General features: G+C 46.4%; 1 protein-coding gene across 5 annotated transcripts in view; it reads right to left on the bottom strand.

Moving 5' to 3' along the window:
- Nucleotides 1–1,577: 1,577 nt before the first annotated feature.
- The window catches only part of KANK1 (KN motif and ankyrin repeat domains 1), a 126,379-nt gene continuing 105,905 nt past the window's right edge, over nt 1,578–22,051 (bottom strand). For 4 of the 5 annotated variants that reach the window (XM_037061719.1, XM_037061721.1, XM_037061722.1 and 1 more), the window contains 9 exons: nt 15,596–15,793; nt 14,844–14,952; nt 13,453–13,692; nt 11,948–12,035; nt 8,526–8,745; nt 5,870–6,012; nt 5,024–5,224; nt 2,973–3,071; nt 1,578–2,196 (listed from right to left, as the gene is read on the bottom strand). In XM_037061719.1, coding sequence (XP_036917614.1) covers nt 2,134–2,196; nt 2,973–3,071; nt 5,024–5,224; nt 5,870–6,012; nt 8,526–8,745; nt 11,948–12,035; nt 13,453–13,692; nt 14,844–14,952; nt 15,596–15,793 — 1,361 coding nt within the window. In that variant the 3' untranslated portion in view covers nt 1,578–2,133. The remainder of the gene's footprint in view (nt 2,197–2,972; nt 3,072–5,023; nt 5,225–5,869; nt 6,013–8,525; nt 8,746–11,947; nt 12,036–13,452; nt 13,693–14,843; nt 14,953–15,595; nt 15,794–22,051) is intronic. The other variant, XM_037061720.1, reaches the window with a different exon arrangement.

The following is a 22,051-nucleotide window of genomic DNA, read 5'->3' as shown; positions in this document are numbered from 1 at the left end:
CAGAACTCAAGCATTGGAATTTGTTTTCTCCAGCACCTACAGTATTTCCTTTCCCAAATGGAACAGAGAAAATTCCCAAACCCCACACCACGTAAGATACAGCCCTCCTTGCTCAAAAGGAGCTCATGGAGTTAAGAGGCTGAAATCTCTCAGGCCCACTCTTCTTCGAATACTCTTCTGCTGTAATTTATTGTGCTTATTCAGATCTGATGGAACTCGGCCTTGAGTAACTAACTGAACCAAAGTTCAGCCCAAATCCTAGAACTGGCAGATCTGTCCCAGGAGGGAAAGAGGTGCTCGTGACTCCAGGAGGCTGTGACCTTGTTTTCACGGTTCATGGAAGAGGACGGCCCTTCCTCCGCAGAGGCCCCGGCAAGAAGAGCGCGTCTGTTACGGCCCCTAGACGGCCTGAATTGGCAGCAATGCCCTTCACAGTGCCAACCAACTTTTTCTCTAAAAGATGCAAACGGCCGAGCTCATGCAAATTGTAGCTTTTCCACAGCAAGCACTGTGCCGACACGATCCCTGCTGGGAAAATCTAGTCTCCGGCTTTTTCTTGAGCTCAGGAATGAACAAGAGAAAGAAAGGAAGGAGAGGAAAAATGAAAAGGAAGAAAGGTTTAAGAAAAGCCTCCGTGATATATTTCCAGCGCACCTGGCTCTCAAAAATGACCTGCGTTAAAAATGCACCAGCAGCAGCTCCCACTGGGTACGCACTCTGGCCACTGTGCTTCTCCGTTGTAACGAGATGGACTTGATCCCCTTTACTTTATAAAAAGGACCTGAAAACAGGCGCCGCAGGGCCAGCAGAGGTCTGAAATAAAAAGGTCTAGCTTAATTTCTCTTGCCTCATCGTTATGGGCTTCAAGCAGTTGCACTCAGAACTAGAATCAAGGTCTAGTGCTTCTGCGCGTGAGACGAGTTAGCTCACTGGCTCCCCTCGGAGATACCTGTCTGATGAACTGTTGGCCTAACAAGGTTTTGCCTTTCAGGCCGTGACGTGCAACCTGAGTAACAAGGAGCGGTGCTGCGGAGCTCTCAATATCTTCTGTTGTCCGAGCGCAGGAGCAGCGGACGGGCACTCGGCCTCCCTGCGCAATCCACCTGTGAGCCAACAGGATTGGGGCAGACAGCTGTCAGAGACGAAGCAGGGACAGGCGAAGAGCTTAATAAAATTTTATTTTGAAAATATGGCAAGAATCTAAGGCACTTCAAACATTTAAATACATGTAAGACCACAGTAAGTGTGACATGGTGTGAAGGAACCCATAAATAGGTGGAGAACAACACTATGTTTCTCTAGAGGCAGATATATTGCCAATTCCTCTAACAGGATCCAACCTTTGTCGTCAGATAGCAAGCTGTGCAATTATTAATAAAAACATGGTACTGTTACATGTAGTTCTTCATGTCTTTTATTACCATGGAATATAAAAAATGAAAATACTGTGTCAATTTTATATAGATACTTTTATATAAAGTCATAAAATACATCCACCCAGATAAAACCAACTGAAAAGATTTTCTTTTGTAATGTTATACTTTTTTTAGAGTTTCGTCTTTTAATTTTAAAAGAAATTAACCCAGAAACCTACCAGCCCAGGTCCAAGTTGCTGATGATCAAAGTCATCTCAACATACGTATTTTAAAATAATAAAGGCGAAAGAAAAATCAACAAAACCATCCTGGAATGGAATTTTGGAAGAGCTTTCCCATGGTTCCCCATCAGTACATAGAAATGCTTGTGGGAAAATTTAAAACACCGTGCCAATGAGAACCTGACACTTCTCGGCGGTGGGGGCGGCGGGGAGAAGGGACAGAAGTTGCCCGCTCAGGTCCGGTTACAGCTTCCTACAAATGTGCATAATGGAGCAGAGACGCAACGGCAATAGTGACTGGGGTCACGTGTGCCCTACACAGAGGAAAGGTGGCCAGAAGGGAGGCGGTGCGCGCCCGCTGGCAATCCCTCACTGGCTCAGCCTCCACTGTGACAGCCCCAGTCTTCAGTCCTTGGCTTTATGCGTTGTTTGCTGGTGAGCTCAGGCACGATATGTATACATTCAGTGTCTGTCACCCCAACAGGATCAATTAGCAGCTTAATGGTGGCATGTAAATGGACGGCTACTTAACATACTCAATCAAAGGAACCTCGGTGTGTGGGACCAGGAGATGTCTTCCTTCCAAGCCTGGGGGTGCCCTGGAGACCAGGAAAGGCAAAAACTGGGGGTTAGTAAGTGACCTCAGGCAGATGTGTTCTCTCTGACCTAAGCACTTGGTGCACCATAGCTAACAACCACCGGTGAGCCACAGCTGAGAGCTGGACCGCAGAATACAGATCCCCCAGGAGGAGGCGCTCAGGAGCAGCTGTCCTGGGAAGTCAACTTCCTGCTGGCGGAATTTGTTTTCTGCCTTTCTTGGAATAAGGATTCCCTTCAGGTTGCTGGCCGCAGAAAACAATTTGCATGTGGTTGGAATACTATGGTCCCTCCCTCCCACTCTGTGGATTCTGGGAGGCCAGCTGCCTGCCCTCCTGCTGCCTCAAGGATAGGGAAGTAGACAATGAGCTGAGGTGACTGGAAGTTACTGTGACTCTCTGGCCTCTTCTTACTATGTGTGCTAGGAGTGGGACCACAGGTTGCTACTCACATGATCTGTACTAGGAAAAGTGCCAGGAACACAGTGATAATGTATTCGTGGGCTCAGGGTATGCCTGGGAATAATTCTGCCCAGAATAAGCCCTTCATGCAAGGATGTGAGTGTCTGTCTCCTGAGGACAAGAAGCGTCCAAGCCTGTGCTACGCTGTTAGCACTCCTGGCCTTCTGGGTGGGGTAAAAGTGGGGGACTCTTGTGCTCCAGACTAAAACTCCCATTTTCAGAATCACCACAGAACCCGTGCCTCCCATCAACTCCGAGGAAGGGGGGCCCGCCAGAGCGGTGCATTTGTTAACAAATGCCAAATGCACAACACTGACCGGAGATGGGGCTTTGGCGAAGTTGACATGGGCGTAGAGGAGAACGGCGATGTCCTTGTGCCCTGCTTCCAGAGCGATCGAGAGTGCGGTGCTGCCATCCTTAAGGCGAAAGGAACAAGCCATGTTGGATTTCTCAAGCTTCCAGACAGCCAAAAGGTAACAAAACAAAATACCCTCCCATAACTGATATGGAGCCCAGATTGTGCCGTTTGCCCAATCCTTCCGGGAACTTCCCTGGACCTCTATGTGCTATGCCCTGCACACACAAGCATGAACGATGAGGCACAGCACCCCACCCCCGGAGATCACGGTCAAGCGGACAATCGCCCCGTTTCTCTGTGTTGGCCTCATAGTGGTCAGTGGGCAGGTCTGTGGACCCTCAGCAAGTGCCGGCTGCCCGTGAAGAATCCTCACTCAACCGCTGTGCCCACCAACAGGGGACAGCAGGAGATGACGGGGCAGGAGCATATTTTAGTTTCTTTTTTTCTTACAATTACAAATGAACAGGCCTGTACCAAGGTGTATCTTTTGATATCCTGCATCCTAACCACCCCTGGGGAGCGCTTCGGGTGACCTCAGTGGGGAAGCACCAGGTCCTGCTGGCTTGCAGAAATGTATTGTATGAAAATATGAGGGAAACGCTAAACATGGGAAGAAAAAAGGGTCAATTAAATTTTAGGTTTCCATTAAACTTCAGGGATTTAGAGAAATCTAAAGGCGCATCAAGGTCAAAAAACAGCACAATTTGTTTGCTGCGTCGTCTTGGAATAAGGATTCCCTTCAGGTTGCTGGCCGCAGAAAACAATGTGCATGTGGCTTGAATGCCACGGTCCCTCCCTCCCACTCTGTGGATTCAGGGAGGCCAGCTGCCTGCCCTCCTGCTGCCTCAGGATAGGGAAGTAGACAATGAGCTGAGGTGACTGGAAGTCACTGTGGCTCTTGGACCTCTTTTTACTAATATCCCGAAGCTGTTCTCTGCTGAGAGGGAGTAGAAGAAAAGCCAAACAAACAAACGAAAGATACAGGAGAACTGTTCTGGAGGGAAGAGGACTGGGAACGCTCCCTGTGCTCCCGCGTGAGAGACAGCACGTGGTCCGACTGCAGCTCAGGCTCCCGTGGGCCCTTCGAACCACTAGGCACCTGCCCTGAGCAGACCTGACCTTTACGGCACAGGAGTATGTTTTCCCTGTAACTTTTTGCTGTTTTGAGTTAAAGGAAGCTCTGGACCAAACCTGTGCTTCACAGAGATAAACTTTCAAAGACAAGCAAGCCAGCCCGACCGCTGGGGTCTTTGGAACTTTCAACCCTGTCACCACCCAAATGTCAGTTCCTGTGCCTCCCCCTACCAGTGCTGGCCCTCTCTGGTCTGCGGACATGGGAGGAGCAGCCGTCCTCAGGATGTTTCCCGGGCAGGGAGTTATCTGCGAAGGGGGATGGCATAGGGCCTGGCAGGGGACAGGAAAGTGAAGATGTGGGAACGGCCCAAGCAGGAGTGGGGAGACGCGCCTAAGGAGGCCGAGATGGCCCAGACCCCCAAGCGGACAGAACATGACTTCGATGGGCCCCAGTGAAGGGCACCCCTGCCTGAATTTCGCTTGTGTGGGAAAGTGCTTCACTGGGGTGATAATGGTTCTAGTCACCCAATAATGCCAGCGTGTATGGCTAGACCTCCAAATCCAGACTTCCAAATTGGCCAGGGCCTAGTCTTCCCAGTGGATTTACATGTTCCTATCCCGGTTCTGATTCTGTGCTGCAAACCTGTTTCTTCCCCTTCAATATGCGGTGCCTGTGCATGCCCATCACCTTCCTCCCTTAATGAATTTGGGGGTGAGGCCTATTTATCTTTCTGCCTTTGGCTGTAGGTAGTGGAGTGTTAGGTGGCACACAGTAAGTGCCACCGAGCTGGGCCACCGAGGTGGCCACAGATGGCAAGGCAAATCCCAAGGAGAATCAAGGAGGACATGCTCTCTCCCCGATGCTGAGCAGTACTCCCAGCACCTTCCTGCATCCCTGCAGTCGCCTGGCCCGCCGGCCCGAGGGAGATGGCTTACGTTGTCTTCCAGGTGGCCATTGCAGCCGGGCTGGGCTAGCAGCAGCTTGACGATCTCCACGTGCCCGTGCTCGCTGGCACACATCAGGGCAGTGGAGCCCTCATCGTCCTGGATGTTGACATCAGCACCGCAGGCCAGCAGGCCCTTCACCATGTCAATCCGCCCATGACTGACGGCCAGCATGAGGGCTGTCTGTCCTGCCTGTGGCAAGAAATGACCGTGAACTTTGAAAGTACCTACCAGGCTGGCAGGGTGCGGCCTACAGTGGGGCCGTGCTGCAGGGCGGGGCGGGGGAGGAGGGAGCAGGATGACAGAGGGGGAAGTGGACGTGCAGTCACTCAAGGGCAGCTGGTGGGAGGCATAGAGCAACCAGCTTCTCATGAGTTGAGATAAGTTAACAAGTTAGGTCACAAAGTAATGAGTCAGTTTTTCCATTTAGCCTGGAAGCTCTGTCTCATTATATGAAGGAGCTGGAAAGTCAGAAGACGGTTAATTAAGTCAAACTACAAACACCTCTGGACCAGGGGCATTCACTACTCAACATGAAGACACTCGTCACCTGGTAGATGCTGGGGACTCCCAGTCACTTACATGCGGGCTGACCTCAAGTTTATGGACACACTGCTCCAAACAGAGGCACCACAGGCAAAGGACAAAGAGGTTTCCAATGGGAAGTGTAAGTCAGTGTTTCATGAGTGTGCTTGGTCATCCCAGACAGGCGGCCTAGACTCGGGGCCAGGCCGGCGAGCAAGTGCTCAGTGGCGGGAGGTGCGGTGCAGGGACCGGAGCACGTCAGGGCCACGTCAGCGAGCATGAACATGAGCGGCCGGGGAAGACAGTGCTCACCTGGCTGGCCTTGGCATTCACGTCCCCGCAGCCGAAGAGTTCTTCCACAACCCGCATGTCCTCCTCTGCTTCCACAGCGGCGAGGGCTGCCAGCATGATGGGGGTGTACCCCGCCTTGTTCTGGTGGTCCACGTTACACACGTCTGCAAAGACAAGTGTTTTTTTTAGGGAGAAGCCATCTCCTAACATGAACTGAAGACAGGGTGTTTGGAAGAATCCAATGAAATAGCCTCAGGTGGTCAAAATCCGAGAATAGATTGGAAAGAAATGTGAGATGTGTTTATTTTTTATTTTTTAGATTTTATTTATTTATCTTTAGAGGGGAAGGGAAGGAGAGAGGGAGAGAAATATCAGTGTATAGTTGCCTCTCATGCATCCGTTGCCAGGAACTGGGAACTGGGAACTGGCCTGCAACCCAGGCATGTGCCCTGACTGGGAATTGAACCGCAATCGTGTGGTTCGCAGGCCTGCGTTCAATCCACTGAGCTACACCAGCCAGGGTGGTGTTTTTAATGTCAAACAAAAACTTGTTGGGGGGTATTTTATGAGGCCTGAAGAAATGGTGAGCTTTCAAGCATGTCTTGTTAGCAACTGGTGGGTAGACTGTAACAGCCTGGAGGTCTGGGAGGCTGGCTAGGTAATAACTTCTGTGAAGAATGAACAATAATGTGGGAACTGACATTAACCTGTGATTAGGAAACTTCTGTTTTGGAGTAAAGAAGGCAGCAAGAGCTACAAGCGAAAAAGATCTGTGAAGTCTTGTGTTTGGAACTCTGAATAAGGCATTGCCCCCTTAAGAAACCACGACTCATTCTGGCACCCGGGGTTTATCGATCTGACTTGTCAAGGCCCTTAGAAGCAGAATTTCAGTCACCTGACACTGACTCTGGACACTCGTCTGGGAGAAGAGAGGGTGAAGTCCCCTAAGAAACTGCCTGGGTCCAGCAGACCCTGTAAACCAGACCTTTCCTGCTCCTATAATTCTTACAAGATCTTCTGCGGTGAAATTATTCCTCGGCGTTTTTAAATTCCTTCGGCACCTTCTAATAAAATGAAAGGGATGGAGGGTGCAGAAAAGAGACTTTCCCGTGTGACCAAATACAGTTGAAGTGTTTAGGGTATTTTCCATCACACAGAGTGAAGAGAGAAGGTACCTCGAAAACTTCCCTCGAGTTCTAGAACAACTGTACCCCAGGGACACATGGCGTTTGCTACAGGGCGTATTTTTTTCCTGTAGAAAAGGGAAAGTGTGTGACGGGGAAGCGGCTGAGCAGACGTGCTCTCCGAGACGCCTCGCTGTCTGTGACCTTCATGCTCCACAGACGCTGCGTACCTCAGATCCACAGACACCTCGATGGAGTCACATTCCCAGTCTATAATGGTGAGCGGCAAAAAGTCAGTCTGGAAAAGTGACTAACCAAAGCAATCCAATCATGGAATTAATTAAAATCATGTAATTTGCCAAAATATCTTGCCCCCATGTATTTTCCAAGGACAGGTTACATCGTTCTATTCAGGAGTAACCCTGAAATCTTGTCGTTTCGCTTTCCTGGATCCTGTCCACTTCTCTGTTTAAACCAGAACTTGGTCTGACAGTAAGTATCACCAGCCCCTTGTAGAGTCTGGACCGTCTGAAGGGAAGGAGGCTTGGAGTTCCTTCCTGAACGATGGAGGCCATTTGATCCTAACATGGCCCCTGCACTGGGAGCAAGCAAACTAGAAGAAAAAATGAACCAATCCGCTTGGCTGCTTCTCGGCATTAATCCAACGCCCATAAAACAGAAGGAAAAGGTGGACCGTTGGGTCAAGAAGCAGTATGAGCAACCTGGACAACTTTACGGCCGTACACCAGATCAGACTTCCATGCTGTGTTTTCACTAATTGGACTGAGGCACTGTCACATACGAGAAGTAAAAACAGGTATTTCACAAATAAGTAAAAATAATGTGGGAACTATGTGGGCCACTGGGCGGCTCCACTTAGGCAACGTGAAAGCTCAGAATTCCTTAAAGAGACCCTTCTACGTAGCACCTCCTCACTCCATCCGTAGCACATCCATTGGCTATTCTGGGACGACAAGTTCCAATTACAAACAAGAATTTCCACAATTCTCATTGCTATGGTTCAGATACAAGAACAACACTTTGGGTGCGTTTGGTGGAAGTGGGGATGACTTCACCATAATCTGCGCTGGTGCCTTTGCTGGGTCCCCACCGTGGCTAAGCGCACACCCCGCTGAGACCACTGAACAGAGGTTGTGGAGCCAGGGCCGACTGTGCAGCCCATGGACCCCAAAGCCAAGACGCTGGCCCCACACAGCACGCTGCCTCCAGAGAGCCAGCCCACCAGGCCTGCGTGCTTCGACTGCAGAGGGAATGCGAGTCACATCGTTCCCAGGGATACACCTTGCTGAAGGCAGCGCAACTGCAGCAAGAAGAGCCCCCAAACCTCCTTTCAAAACAGATCTGGAATCTGTGTCACCCAGCTTTGTTGAAACATCAGTCCTCCTACGATGAGACAAGAACGACAACCTTGCCACATCCTGTGGAAAAGCAGTGGAGGATGGTTACGGAATCGAGGAGCAGATCAACCAGCTTCTCTGAGGAGAGTCACGACCTGAGGGCTCTTAGAGAACAGACGGGGACAGCCAACGTACCAGCATCCAAGAGCAGCTTCACGATCTCAAAGTTGGAGTGAGACACACTGTAGTGAAGGGCCGTGTTGCCGTTGCCATCGGACATGTTGATGATGTGACGCAGGACATCGGGGGAGATGGCCGCGAAGGCAGCTATGTAGTCCCCGACCATGGCTGGGATGGCCGACTTCTGGCTGGACACACGGAACCACTCGTGCTGGAGGGTGTTCAGACAGAACCTCTGCCAAGACACCAAGACACTAACGCTTTTAGTTCCTTTTTTTTAGTTTATTTTTATGACTGGCTCTGCTACCAATGTCCCCATTTTCCCCCTTTGCCCATCTCCACCCAGCCCCTGCCGCCCACCCACCGCCCCCCACACCCGGCTGTCACCACACTGTTGCCTGTGTCTACGAGTTATGCATACACATTCTTTGGCTCATCCCTTCACCTTCTTTCATCCAGTCTCCACCTTCCGTCTGAGTTCTTCTATTTATAGACTTTCTGAGACTTAGCTGAAAGCCCAAGAAACCAAGCCTTTTATAGTCAAAGTATATGCCGTTAGAACTGGCTCGCAGAAACAACTAACGAAACCCAGAGCGCTAAGGGAAGCCTCAAATTCCAAACTGGAACATCTTTCCTGATGTTAAACCACAAACACATTCTGACTTCTATAAAAGAGGCCATATACACGCTGTACGAGGGTTCAAAATCTGGCTCTGCTACTTATGAGCGCTTAAGACCTTGGGAAAGACAGTTGTTCCGTGCCTCAGTTTCTTCATCTGCAAAATGAGGACAATAAAAATAGCATTCCTTCTCAGTGTTTATGGTGAGAGCAAGTGAGGCAAGACATGCAAAACTCTTGGGCCTGGTTCTATTTATTACTGAACTATTAAAATTATGTAGTTACTCTGGCCTTGCAAATGATTTTCACTGTAACTGGGACAGAAGAACTTACTTAACCCACACTTAATTATGCTGCTTCCTTCCTAGCTTGACCGACCTCAACTTCTCCAACATCCATGGCCACAGCACTGGGCTGGGAGACCATGAAAATGCAGCCATTTAATCCCCATTCCAATGTTAAATACAAATGCTCAGCCACAGAGAATAGGTAAAAAGCAGATCTGAGACAAATGGACATTTCCCAGTAAGATCACCTGCATTTGCTCATCGGCCCCACTCACTTGCTCTTAGGGCGTGAACATATATGAACGTGGCATGAGTTGCATGGATGATCAGGTCAAACCCGCACCACATGACGTTCAAGGTCGATTGGGCACAGCCAGTGCTGGTGATGGGGGTAACTACAACACTTTTCATGGGCTCTGTTTTATATAAGTTCACCATTCATTTGTGCTTTGCTTGCTCTTTATAAGATTAAAAATAAATTAAAAAAAGGTGGAACACCCATGTAACCAGAACCCAAGAAGTCCTCTTCCCATGGAAGGTTCTGGAGTGTGGAGCTTCCACCTCATCTACTTGGTACTAATTACTGTTAGTTTTGGCCCATTCACACGTTTAGGGTCCTGGCCAAGAGAGAATGCATCTAAATTTTTCTTTTCTTCTGCTCTCTCTTTTACAGCTACAAATTTCTATTTCTTTGGCATTCCATGGAAGAAAGGAAAATCATCATGTCACCTGGCTGTCATGACTCTGTTACTGCTAAGCAGCCAGTGTCCTGTAAGGGTTAGACAGTCCTGACACTGTCCATTACTTTTCACAGCACAGAACTCTGAGCACTTTTTTCACTAAATGGATATTCAATAAACAAAAATATTCTGATCCCAGAATGTGTGCCAGACAGTGTTTGGCAGTCTGGGGTCATAAGAAATGTCAAGTCCTCCCTGAAGACCACATAAACTAGTGTTCTGAGAATTATTAAATAAAAGGTATATTATAGCTATAAAACCTGGAGCCTGAAAGCACCGGTTTTCAGTTCAGTTTAAACCTAGTGGGAAATATTAACGCTGTAGTGATGTTTCATGATTTTGCTGTTTGTGGCCAAGGTATAGACCAGCATTCAGTTTATCACGGAGGGAGTTCAGCAAGCGGTTCTGTGGCCCACCCAGGCCAGGAACCTCACGGAGTATTTCCTTCTGTAAAGACCCCTGCCACGCTCCTTCTTCAGCACACGAAACTGAATGTCAAGACTCAGTGGGTGCTGATTGAAGTTTCTACAGCAATGTAAACAAATATGAGATGACACCACTTTTTTTAAAAGGTACCATATGACAGGGTAATATGATTTAGTTGAGACTAAAAAGAAAACCGCATGGACCAGTACTCAAGACAGGTATAACCTAGTCCCAGCGCTAACTAGCAGCTGACACCCTAGGCAAGACTTGCAACCTTTAGGGCCTCAGTTACAGAAGGATAAGCCAGAGAGAATGGCCTGCTGGGCACAGACACACACGCTCTTCTCACGCCTGGGACAGTCACCGCCGATTCTCCTGCAGACTGTGTCGGTAGTGCAAGAGGGAACCTCGCTGCCGTCCAGGGTTGGGGAACTCCTTAGATCCCTTCCTGGTGTAACATTTTGGTTTTATAACCCTATAATATTGTGACCCTTATAAATCAAGTTTCTCACTAGCTGCTGACTTAAGTTAACCAGCATAAAACTTCATATTAAATCTACTGCTAAAATGCAGATTCAAATGCCCACTACTATCTAAAATCACACACAAAAACCCTGCATTTCTCAACGCACTGAATAGAGCTGCCAACCGGAGAGCTGCTTTGACCTATGAAAGAAGCCCCACGTCAAAACTCTGCCAATGCATGAGAGTGACAGACTTGGCAATGGGCCCATTCGCCACTGCCACAGAAATGTTTATCTGTCCAATGTTGTGCCATCACACTTACTATGGCAACCATCAGCCTCGTGGCTATTTGCTTCTGAATCTCTCAAACTGTGAGAAGATGACAAGTGCAGTTATTTCGAGGCTTAAAAATAGTGGCAGCCTGCATTCCACATCAGAACATAACATGCAGTTTCATAATTAAAAGGAATGCTGACTGTGGCCCAGATAGGTTTAAAACAAAACAAAACAAAACATATGCTAACTTAGAAAGATAAAATCCTGGGATTCTGCTCCCTGGATCACAAGGTTTTGTAAGTAGAAGCAGAACACACAGAAAGGTGATGAATGACTGCAATTAGCCCTCCCTTCCATGTACAAGTATATGCCTCACAGACGCACCACCCCCGAGAAAAGTACAGGGTAGAGAAGCAGATCTGAGCTTGGGCGGAGGAAAAGGTCCACAGTGTGACCCAGTGAGCAGGGCAGCACGATGCTCACTCTGCCCACATGTGCTAGAAATAGTCTGGAGGAAAGCGTGCCAGCAACAGCAGGCCAAGGGCAGGTTACAGCTGCCTTGACAATGGCATCCACTTGGGCATTTTTGCACAGACAGGGGACTGCACTGTAGGCCAGACTCACCATATCCTTGCTGGTCAAAGCTCTGGGGTCATTTATGTTATTTTTCAGTAAGTTGCATGCAGACAACATCTTTTCACTTAATTCATACCTGAAAGGGGGAAAAACAAAAGAAAGAAGCTCATGATGGCCACAAAAGGAAAAGCATTTTCATCTCAAACTCTGTAATGCTTTAAAAGACAAGAGGCCCCACACTGAGCCAAGGTCATGGTAGTACAGGTGCCTGCCTGGAGGCAGTCCAGGCGTCCCTCGGCAGCCAAGGGCTGATGCCATCGCACAGCGCCAGTGCTTCCAGCCAGAGCTCATGTCTTCTCATGAAGGTAGCTTCTGGCTTCATTAGTTTGACCTTTATGGTATTATGGAATAACATTCAGAGATTTTTTTCATCCCCTTTGTTCCAAGTTCTTAAAAAGTACTTTTTATTCTTAAGGAGCTGAAGAGGCCAGAAGCACCACACGCCCACTCTGCTGGCCAGTAAGCCACAAGTCGGAACTCGCATCGGGTGACCCGGGCAGTGTTGGTTGGACCCATGTGAAAATATAAACTTAAAAATCAGATGACATGTGATATGTAAATTGCATCTCAATAAAGCTGCTAGCAAAACAGATGACAAGACATTGAGTCATTTGAAAATACTTGGAAATATAAACTAAAAATACTTACCTGTGTTAAGGCAGTTAAACCTACATTTGCCAAATTAAAGAGTTAGGTGTTCTAAAACGTTCCATTTATTACTCACAGAGTAAAGAAGCATACTGAAATTTCCTTCTGTCCATTCTTTCCTGTTTTATAAACATTGACTCTAAATTTTCTAATAGTCTTTAAAGTTTACTACATTTTAGGTACCTGTTTCAGCCAACCAGAGTTTTTACTTGATATTTCAGCTGCTGTTTATGATATTCCCAAATCCTCTCTTACAGTGTTCCCCAGTGCGCAAAGAGCAACAAAAAAGAGGCATGTGACAGATTACATCATCTTTACAGTCAATGTGATTTTTGGCTGAGGCCAAAAAACTGTCCCTCTCACACCCAACGACCCTGTAATGACAGTACTGACTAACTGTACCAAGATAAACGACCAACAGTAAAATCTAAAACTGCCAAAGAAATGTGCTGGTCGCCAACAGTTCTAACACACTTTTAAATACAAGGTGAGTTGGTGAAATAATGGGAACCTCAGGGGCACTTAATGGTTCTGCAGACAGTGGCTCCACACCTACACTTAGATAACGAATCGTTAAAGGGCACAAAGGTGGCCCAACATGTCAAGCCTTTCTCTTTGCTACAGCAAGAGATGTATGAGTTATCAACTTCTTCTGCACTTGTACTTGCTAGGACCAGGACAAGATGTAGGCCTCTCTGAGGATCAGATAAAGTTTGGCTTTCCTTTGGAGAATGGAAAGGCCAAACAAATGCACAGAACCGCACAATCTCCTAAGCGGCCAATTCTATCGCCGAAGTACATGAGATGTAGGAGGGGTTGGGGGAGGGGAGGGAAATGTACCACACCTCTCTCTGATTTCCACCTTCTCAGGTTCACATTCTTGAACCTGCATTTCATCTTCCACCCTGGCGGACTTGCAACCTTCCATATTAACTGCATGGTGCCCTTCCGCCATTCCCCGAGTGTCTTCGTCCTCCTCGTCCTCCTCTTCCTCAGGAGGATACTCTAGGACATCACATTCGTCATCTGACTCGGAAGAAGAGCTTTCGTCTGAGCTGGAACCATCACTTGAAGTCGTTTCATACCTAGGTGGCAATTGGGAGTTCAGGAGAGGCAAGGTATGCCCGTAAAGACCCAGTGACAGAAATTTCTATGAAGAGAAAACTGCAGATTGACTTCCGAAATTTCACCAATATTTTTAGACCCTGCACCGAGAAGTTCAAAGTAAGGTCTATTTAAAAGCCGGGTGGTTTTTAATGGGTTCTGATTTGAGAGGGGTAAACTGGGTTGCCAATGGGTTTCATATAGTATGTGCAGAAAAAAATGCACTATATATAGGGAGAGTACCTCTAGTTTAGTATAAATCAAAAGAAATTTATCATATTAAAACCAAGTCTGTAGTTGTTCATTTTTTCCTGTTCCTTCTTCCCCCCTTTTATTCTGCCTTTTTGCTCCATTAATCTCCCAGTGTCAACGTACAGATTACATAGTAACCAACAGTCTCTCTAGTATATGTCCTCCAAATCTCCTGGGCTGCGTCACCCAATAAAACCAGACGTGGAAAACAGTCACCGTGAAGTTCAATCTTTGTGATACATTTCACTATAAATATTATCTCAAATAACTTCGTACTACTGCTTTCTTCTCGAGCCTATGGACTGATTAATAGATGAACTGGCTTTGATTTAATTGCCAGGGGGCGAACAGGCTCAGTTATTTAGCTACGGCAACTAGAAGAGAAGGAAGAAATAACTAATAAACATTCTATTGGGAAAGCAAGCAGTGCTCTTCAGGGGAAAGGCCCTCCCGCTTTCCTGGGGACACGGAGAGCCGAGCCCCAGGACCCCTCCGAAGGAGTGGACAACTGCCACTGGCCATGGAGTGATGCTCTCGTTCTCTTTCTGTTTGTTTCTGAGTTCTTGCACAGGTAAGTACAAGTGGTCCAACAGTGCGGGGAACCTGCTGCTTTCGTTGAAGACTATTTTTTCAGACCAGAGATGAGATGTAAATGGCTCAGCTTCTTCAGGTGTCCTTTCAAGAGTGACATATCCTTAAAGAGAGCAAGAAGAGGAGAGGAGAGGACAGAAGCCCAAATGCACCTTTCCGAGGAGGGACTCTTCCATCACTGAGATGCGGCAGCATCTCTGCTAGGCACCTTTAAATACAACCGGAGTAGGCAGGAGGCAAGGGAGACAGACAGACCACGTAGACGCCAGCACCACCGCCCTGTCCTTACCCTCCATTAATGCCAACAAACTGAAGATTCTTTTTCGCTCCATTTGAATCTTTGTTGCCATCTTTCTTCTTCATGATGGACTTCAGGGTACTCTCATTATTTGTACATACTGTGGTAAATAAAGCAAATCAAGGTGATCAAAATTAATATAACACATATCCATACAAATTAAGTGAACAGGTCATCTTTTCCTCATGTACATTTATTATTTTCCTTAATTCATGTAAATATACATCTTCACATGTATATATATGAAGACACACAAAATCACTGGAAACTTGTGTGCATGCAAAGAAAATAATTCAAAGCCCCATCAATAACATTTTGAATGGAAAATGCATGCCACTAGCACTTTCAGACACAGCAAAAGTAGTGACAAGTAGGTTTGTGTCAGTTTTACTGTTTATGAAGTGATGTGTCTCACTTGGTTTTCAAAAACCATTTAGACATTAAAATCAGGATTATTATTATTTCAGTAGAAATAACCTGGGAACAATGCATGCCTTCTAGACTGGGAAAGAATGAAACACTGTTTAAGATTATTTCATAATTCATAAAATCAGGTGAGTTTTCTTTAGGGTATCGCACAGCTCTTGCTTTACGTAATCTTAAAACTATTCTAGGTCTACCTTCCTAACAACCGTATACCACTCCTCCGGGTCAGCGTACAAGGACACTGACGTCACAGTAGAATGTGGGCAGCGCTAGCCCTGGAATCCCGACGCTGGGAGGGACAGTGAGTGAGCAGTTACCATAGAGGCCAGCGGCTATCTGGTCGTCTGTCAGGTTCACCGCAGACAGCGTGCTTTCCTGAGTGGGGAAGCTGTCCTGGCTGCGGATGGGCTCCCCTTCTGTGAACCCCACCTCTCGTCCTTGTCCGGAGATCGGAGCATTTAATGGTCCTCCTGACTGTAGGCCTCCGCACTTACAGGCGTATTCCAAATTATTTCCTGTCAGGGAGGAGAAGGGTGTAGAAGTGTGTGATGCTGGAAGCAACAACAAAAAAAGGGCTACACAGTTACAAAAATGTTTGCAACTTATCATTTTCTGAAGTGCTTTACCCCACGATTTCTTTCTGTACAAAAATGGAACTACTATCCAAGCCACCCAAATGCAAACCCCCCAAGGCCTTCTCGACTCTTACTCTTTTCCTTTATCACCATATCTGGATCTGCCAAAGCTTGTTATTCGCTCTGCTCTGGCTGGAACACCTAGCCTTATTCTCAGCGGCCGGCGTAGCATCCTGACAATGCCCCTCCTGCCTCCCCCCTCCTCGAACACTGCTGCAGAGCGACACTCGCACTCAGCCCAAATCCCACCCTCACGCCAGCTGAAACGAAACCAAAAAAGTCCCCCACCACTCAGGAACAGTCCACACTGCTTAGCCAGACACTCTAAATCACTGCAACCTGGCACCAACTCACCTCTCCGAATTTATTTCCTCCTATGCCTGTGGTCCTTTTGGGATGGGCCTGCATCCCAGTAGGTGGAACTACTTCCCATCTGCCCTTCTCCTACCTGGCATGCTCCTTCTTCCCCTGCTCCACGTGGCCAAACCCTCCTGTCACTTCCTCTCTGAGCCTTCCCTCACCTCCCTCACCAAAAATAACGTGCCTTTCTCTGAAATCCCCCAGCACATCTTTCCTACCCACCTGCAGGACCTATAAAACGAGGCACCAATGATCTGTTCGGCTTCATTAGAGCCCCATCTAGTCTGTAAATATTTTAAAGGCACCAAACAGTTCTAATCAACTTTGCTTCTCTTACCGCACCTACTGGATTGCTTTTGCATGTTAGGTACTTAATATTTGAAGCAGAAAAACTGGATGAAACATTATACAATAAATGCATGTAGGTATGTCATCGAATTTTCAATATGGCTGACATGGAAAGTTGTTTACAATATATGGTTCAATGACAAAAAGCAGGTACTAGAATTCTCTGTATGGTATAATCCTATTAAAACACATTAATATATTTACACACAAAAAATGGAAAGTTATCTGAAAGCTATGGGGATTTTCACTTTTCCCTGTATTTGCCATTTTTTCCTATAGTAAATATTGATTCACTGTGCTCAAAATCACTTTCATAAAATGAATGAAAAATTCTTTGACTTAGCAATTTGATTTCTGGAAACTTTATGCTGAGGATGTACAAAACATCTAGAAGAAGTGTCCACTATGTCCATGGGTGAAACAGTAAAAAGAGGCGGGTACACCGAGTGCCGGTGAGACGCCGGAGACACCAGCGCTGGTCCATGTGCACACAGGACCGCACGCAGCTGCTCCAGTTGTGACGTGGCTGGCACACTCATCAACACGGAAAGATGAGCATAATGTGTTGGTGAGTTTTTAAAGTAGGCTATAAAAGAGTATAAAGAAAACAAACCTGTTTTGGTAAATAATTATGTTTATATGTACGCACGTTAGAAAAAATCTGGAAGGATGTGCAAAACAAACCTGTTTATTAACACTGCTTTCGTAAGGCTACAGAATTCTAGGTTTTGTAATTTTTTCTTATTTTTCTCTCTATTATATTCTAAGTTACTAATACAAATACAAAACTGAAATCTACCCACAATATCATATGATGAGAATTAAATCACAACATTCTTTAAAGAAAAGCTTCGTACCCCCTTAAACCCTTCAAAGAAATTTAAGTACTGATTGCATCCCAAGGCAATCAGAAGAAAAAGAACCATGACAGCCTATAAAACCGTTCTGTTCAAACTACACTGCTCATAGACTCATCCGGGACATTTGTTAAAATGAAGACTCCCAGGCGCTTGCTGCCAGAAAATCATTCCATAGACCTTGGCGTTCACCTGACCTCTCCCACTGACCCATTCACAAGAGACTTCGATGCTGTTGTTCGACTTTGGAAACTACTGGTTTAAAGCAATGACACTGTAATTAATAAAGGGGGTGCAGGGAAGAAAAGGGTTCATGGGAGGGGTTAGGAATCACCTAAATTTTAATTCTTGTTTTTCCAAGCTAAGAATTCTGAAGGCCAGGGAAGTTCAGTGACTTGCCAGAGCTGGGGAGCCAGCAGATGCACACTCTGCAACTCTGCTTGTTCGAACAACACTTTGTCTACTCATCAATAGCACCACACCGGCTCCTCTGTCTCTGAAGACACGGGGGCTCCCCAGGTGATTCCTTCACACAGCCACCTCCCTCCACAACACACACAGGCACGCACATACAATACTGACTGCAGCTTTCCATGTAGCATTTAATGCCCCATGACCTGATGTGCCTGCCCCCTCCCCAGGGCAAATATAAGATGTCTAAAATGCCTTTGACTTACTTTAAGCCAACTAAACTAAACGGCATTCACCTTCATTCCTCCTCAGAGCACATTCATCATGACTTTGAAAGTACTACAGCAACCTCAAAAAAGTCTCAGTAGTTAATCCCCTGTGCCAGAACACTTTAGAGATACCCTTCACTAAGCATTTTCACATTCAAAAACAATGATTTTTAAAATACATTAGTAGTTTTTTATTATTATTGAAACATTAAACCCACACAAAAGTAGGTAATGACATAAGAAATCCCTGTGTTCATTCAGTGCTGGAGCAGCAGCTGGAAGGCACCAGGGACATCCAGGGAGAAACTGAACGGTCTGGCTTGGGGGCAGGGAGGGTCGGAAGGACAGCTTCTCCCAGACAGAAGTGCTGGCAGGGGCCATCTTCCTTTGCTGAGTCCTCCCACTACAGAGCCAGCAAGAAGCACCGTATCTGAGTCTATTAACTTGGCTCACACTGTTAACCTCGTTCTGTGATTCCTGAGACCCTGTCCCACCCAACTTGTAGGCCCACCCAAGCCTGCAAGTGGCTACAAGTGGATTCTAGTTAGTGGTTTTTCCATACAAATGGCCTGTCTTGGAGCATATGCTGCAGACGTCCCTAAAATCTCTCAAAGGTTCCCAAATGCCAAACACATGGCATCTGGCCTCCAGGTAGACTTTATATACACTACAATGAAAAGATTTCCAGCGTAGAGTTGCTGAGTTTGGGTAACTACTTGTGTAAACACCTCCCTAACTAAGGTGCAGAACATTTCTAACAACCCAATAAACCCACGTTCCCCGCAGCCTTTCCAGACGGCTCCCCACCCAGAAGCAGACACTTCTCTTCACCACGGCTCACTTTTGCAACTAGGGCTTTGCAAAGCTTCTCCAATCAAGGCCCAGCCCCTCAAGCAGGCGTTCCGGGGTCCTTCTTGATGAATGTGGACAGATTCTTCTTGCCTGTGGGATTTTTTTTCTGCTCAACTACTACCGCCCAGTCAAGAAGAGTGGCCTAGCAATATAACTACTCCCACTTTGGTGGCCTTCTTTACTAGATTGTTCTACGGGCCTAGAATCTCAGCTACCTTTGCCAGTTAATGTCTACCCGCACCCTCATCAAGCCTCGGCACCAATTCTCGTTCCTCTATAGTTTTTCCTTCGACGTGATTCCACGGAGATCTCTTCTTCCTCTCATCGTCCTGACCTCTGTAAAGTATTACATCCTGCCCTCTGTCTTCTCTGTTTCGTGTGAGTCTCCTTGAGAACGTAAGTTCCTTGAGTCCCACCACGCTCTTAACTAGGGTCCTCTTCAGTGCTCAGAACAGCAGCAGGCCAAGGAAGCCTTTAATGAGTGCCTGTGTAATTCTACCGCAAGTCCTGGGGATTCTGTTTAGCCAACCAGCAAGGCAAAGAACAGCACTGAATGTTAAACTATCCTCATTCACTGAAACCAGAGGGCATTTTCACCCTTATTGCCAGAAAATGCTTTTCGGGTGGCACCGAAACTCTGGCTGATCTTAAACGGCCCATAAACAATGGCCTGAACTCTGTAAGAGCCACCGTAGTTGTGGGGCACACACAGGACGCCACATGCACTAGCACAGACTGACAAACTGACTCTGTGTTTCTGTAAAACACAGGGAAAGTGCAGCCAAGAAAGCCAGAAATACCAGCGGTCAAGAAAATTCAATGGTCTCGACCTTGGCCGCCCTTCAAAATCACCTGAGTTGGAGGTGGAGCTTTCAAAAATACAGGTGTGATGAACTATATGCAAGTGGGACCAAGTATTAATTGTTGGGTTTTTTTTTTTAACAGCTCCCCAAGCGATTCTCATGAGCTCCCAGGACTGAGAACCAGTGCGTTAAATTAACATCTATAAAAATAAAATGTGATTGCTGGTTTCAATCCATCAACTTGGATCATGTAAATTTTTAGGAATTACTCGTGATTTTGTTACCAGGCCCATGACAAACAGTGACTACTACTCAAAACCAGGAAAAACAACAGGAGTAACGTGAACCACCTTCAGAATTCTGGCACTCTGGCCTAGGTGCTCAAAACCCCCACCAGGTGGCACTGGTCTGCACAGACGCCACCGGAGATAGTGAACAGGGAGAGGGCAACTGGGCAGTCTGGTCAGGGGGGAACTCAGCGCTGCCGTAAACGCCAGTAACACACGGGCCTCCTTTTGCGACTTGACCAGATTAGCAATGACTGAAAGACAGCAACAGAGACCTCAGGGGTCTGGAAAATACGAACAACTTCGAAGCCTTCATTCCAATTCTCCACTATACTTAGATTTTAATGTTTGGATAATTATAACAGCTAAGGTAAACCTAATAAAAATAAGTAACTTGAAAACATTTTTAATATCCTTAAAAATATTAAAAGCAAATGATTTGATAAGAATGTCATTCAATTAAAAATAGAACTAGAGGAGTTTTAAAGAGATCACCTTCTCCAGTTTCCTGAGACATTTACTCACCTAGAATGGATATTAGTTGTTGGTATACAGCAATGTGTTTCTAAATTTGTTAAAAAGTTGATTTTTTAAAAGGTATTAAAATAGATGTTAAAGGTTTCAACATTCACATATTTCAACTCTTCCAGCACACTAACTCATATTTTTATTTATAGTGCCAAATGCTGATTGAAAACCCAATTAGGAGCAGTGTGGTCAACAAGTTACCCATGTCAGTGAGCTAATTCTGAGCTAGACGGTATGATGTGGGGTTTAAAGAACATCTAGCTTACTTGTCAAGAAGAGGAAGGACTGAAATTTCTGAATCATTATGGAGGCCATTCAATGATTGAAGTATGTTCCCAAAGTAAAAGAGTTCACTTTTCAGGGATCTGAAATACTACTAGTTTTTCTATGGAGACTTGGAGCACGAATTCTCCTTTTTTGGCCCATGTGTTGGTTTGGGGGGCAGACAGAGAATTATTTATGCAGAATTGCCTTTTTGGGTACTGTTCATGACTGGGATGGAGAAAGGATGGTCCCTTTCTAGGGCCGGGATCACCTTTCCAGCATGGCCCGGGTGCCAGTACGTGTGGTCACCAACATGTAAATGGTGAAATGGTCAGAGCTGCAATTTAATAATTTCCTGGGGCCATTTTAATATTTTTCCTGGGAAAATGCCAAACAGCTGCAGTGAATGTATCTAAACGTGGGTAGTTAGAAATTAAAGTGCTAGAGTAGATTAAGAGTAAAATTCTTCCTCACCATAACCCCACCCACATTGAATTACAAGCCATCCTAGACAACCCAAACCCCCACACTGACACACTGCATTAACTGGGGTTGGGTTGCGCATATGCACTGTGTTCTTCAGACACGGCTAAAGTCCTCCTCTGCTCCCTACGCTCATCTTTTCCCTTGACCTCAGAGGGATGGACTCCAGCTGAACTCTTTGGAGCACTTTCTATTTGCACATTACTTGGTGGCTAACGTATACCACAACAGGCTGTCATTCATATTTCTGCTCTATGTCTTGGCTTCCCAAGTTCAAGGTACAATTTCCTATCTTTGCTGTAGTACCACACTTTGCATAGCTGTCAATGCACTTGAACAGAGAAGGGTACACAAAGCAGACTTGAAACAGCTTTACTGAGATATGAACAACTTATTTTAGAAGGAGAATAAAGAGCCTTAGCCATTATCCACACTCGACAATTCCCTTTGTCATTTATGTATGGACGTCCAGGAACTCAAAGCCACTTCAGTTCTCAAAAACTACCAGCCTCTACACTTCAGCCAGAAATGAACTGCACATTTAGGAGCCATTCAGAGCAAAGTGTCAAAGTAAACCTGCACCTTTTGCCCAGGCTGCACGTGCATTTCACTAATACCCACTGACATGATAAAGCCTCAGTTTAAAAAGGAGAAGATTTTCAAGTGAGTGCCAACT

Source organism: Sturnira hondurensis, unplaced genomic scaffold (genome assembly GCF_014824575.4).
Source record: "Sturnira hondurensis isolate 20B ecotype Veracruz unplaced genomic scaffold, ASM1482457v3 Scaffold0013515, whole genome shotgun sequence".
NCBI lineage: Eukaryota > Metazoa > Chordata > Mammalia > Chiroptera > Phyllostomidae > Sturnira > Sturnira hondurensis.
The sequence above is the reverse complement of the archived record's forward strand: the minus strand, read 5'-3'. Positions and strand labels throughout refer to the sequence as shown.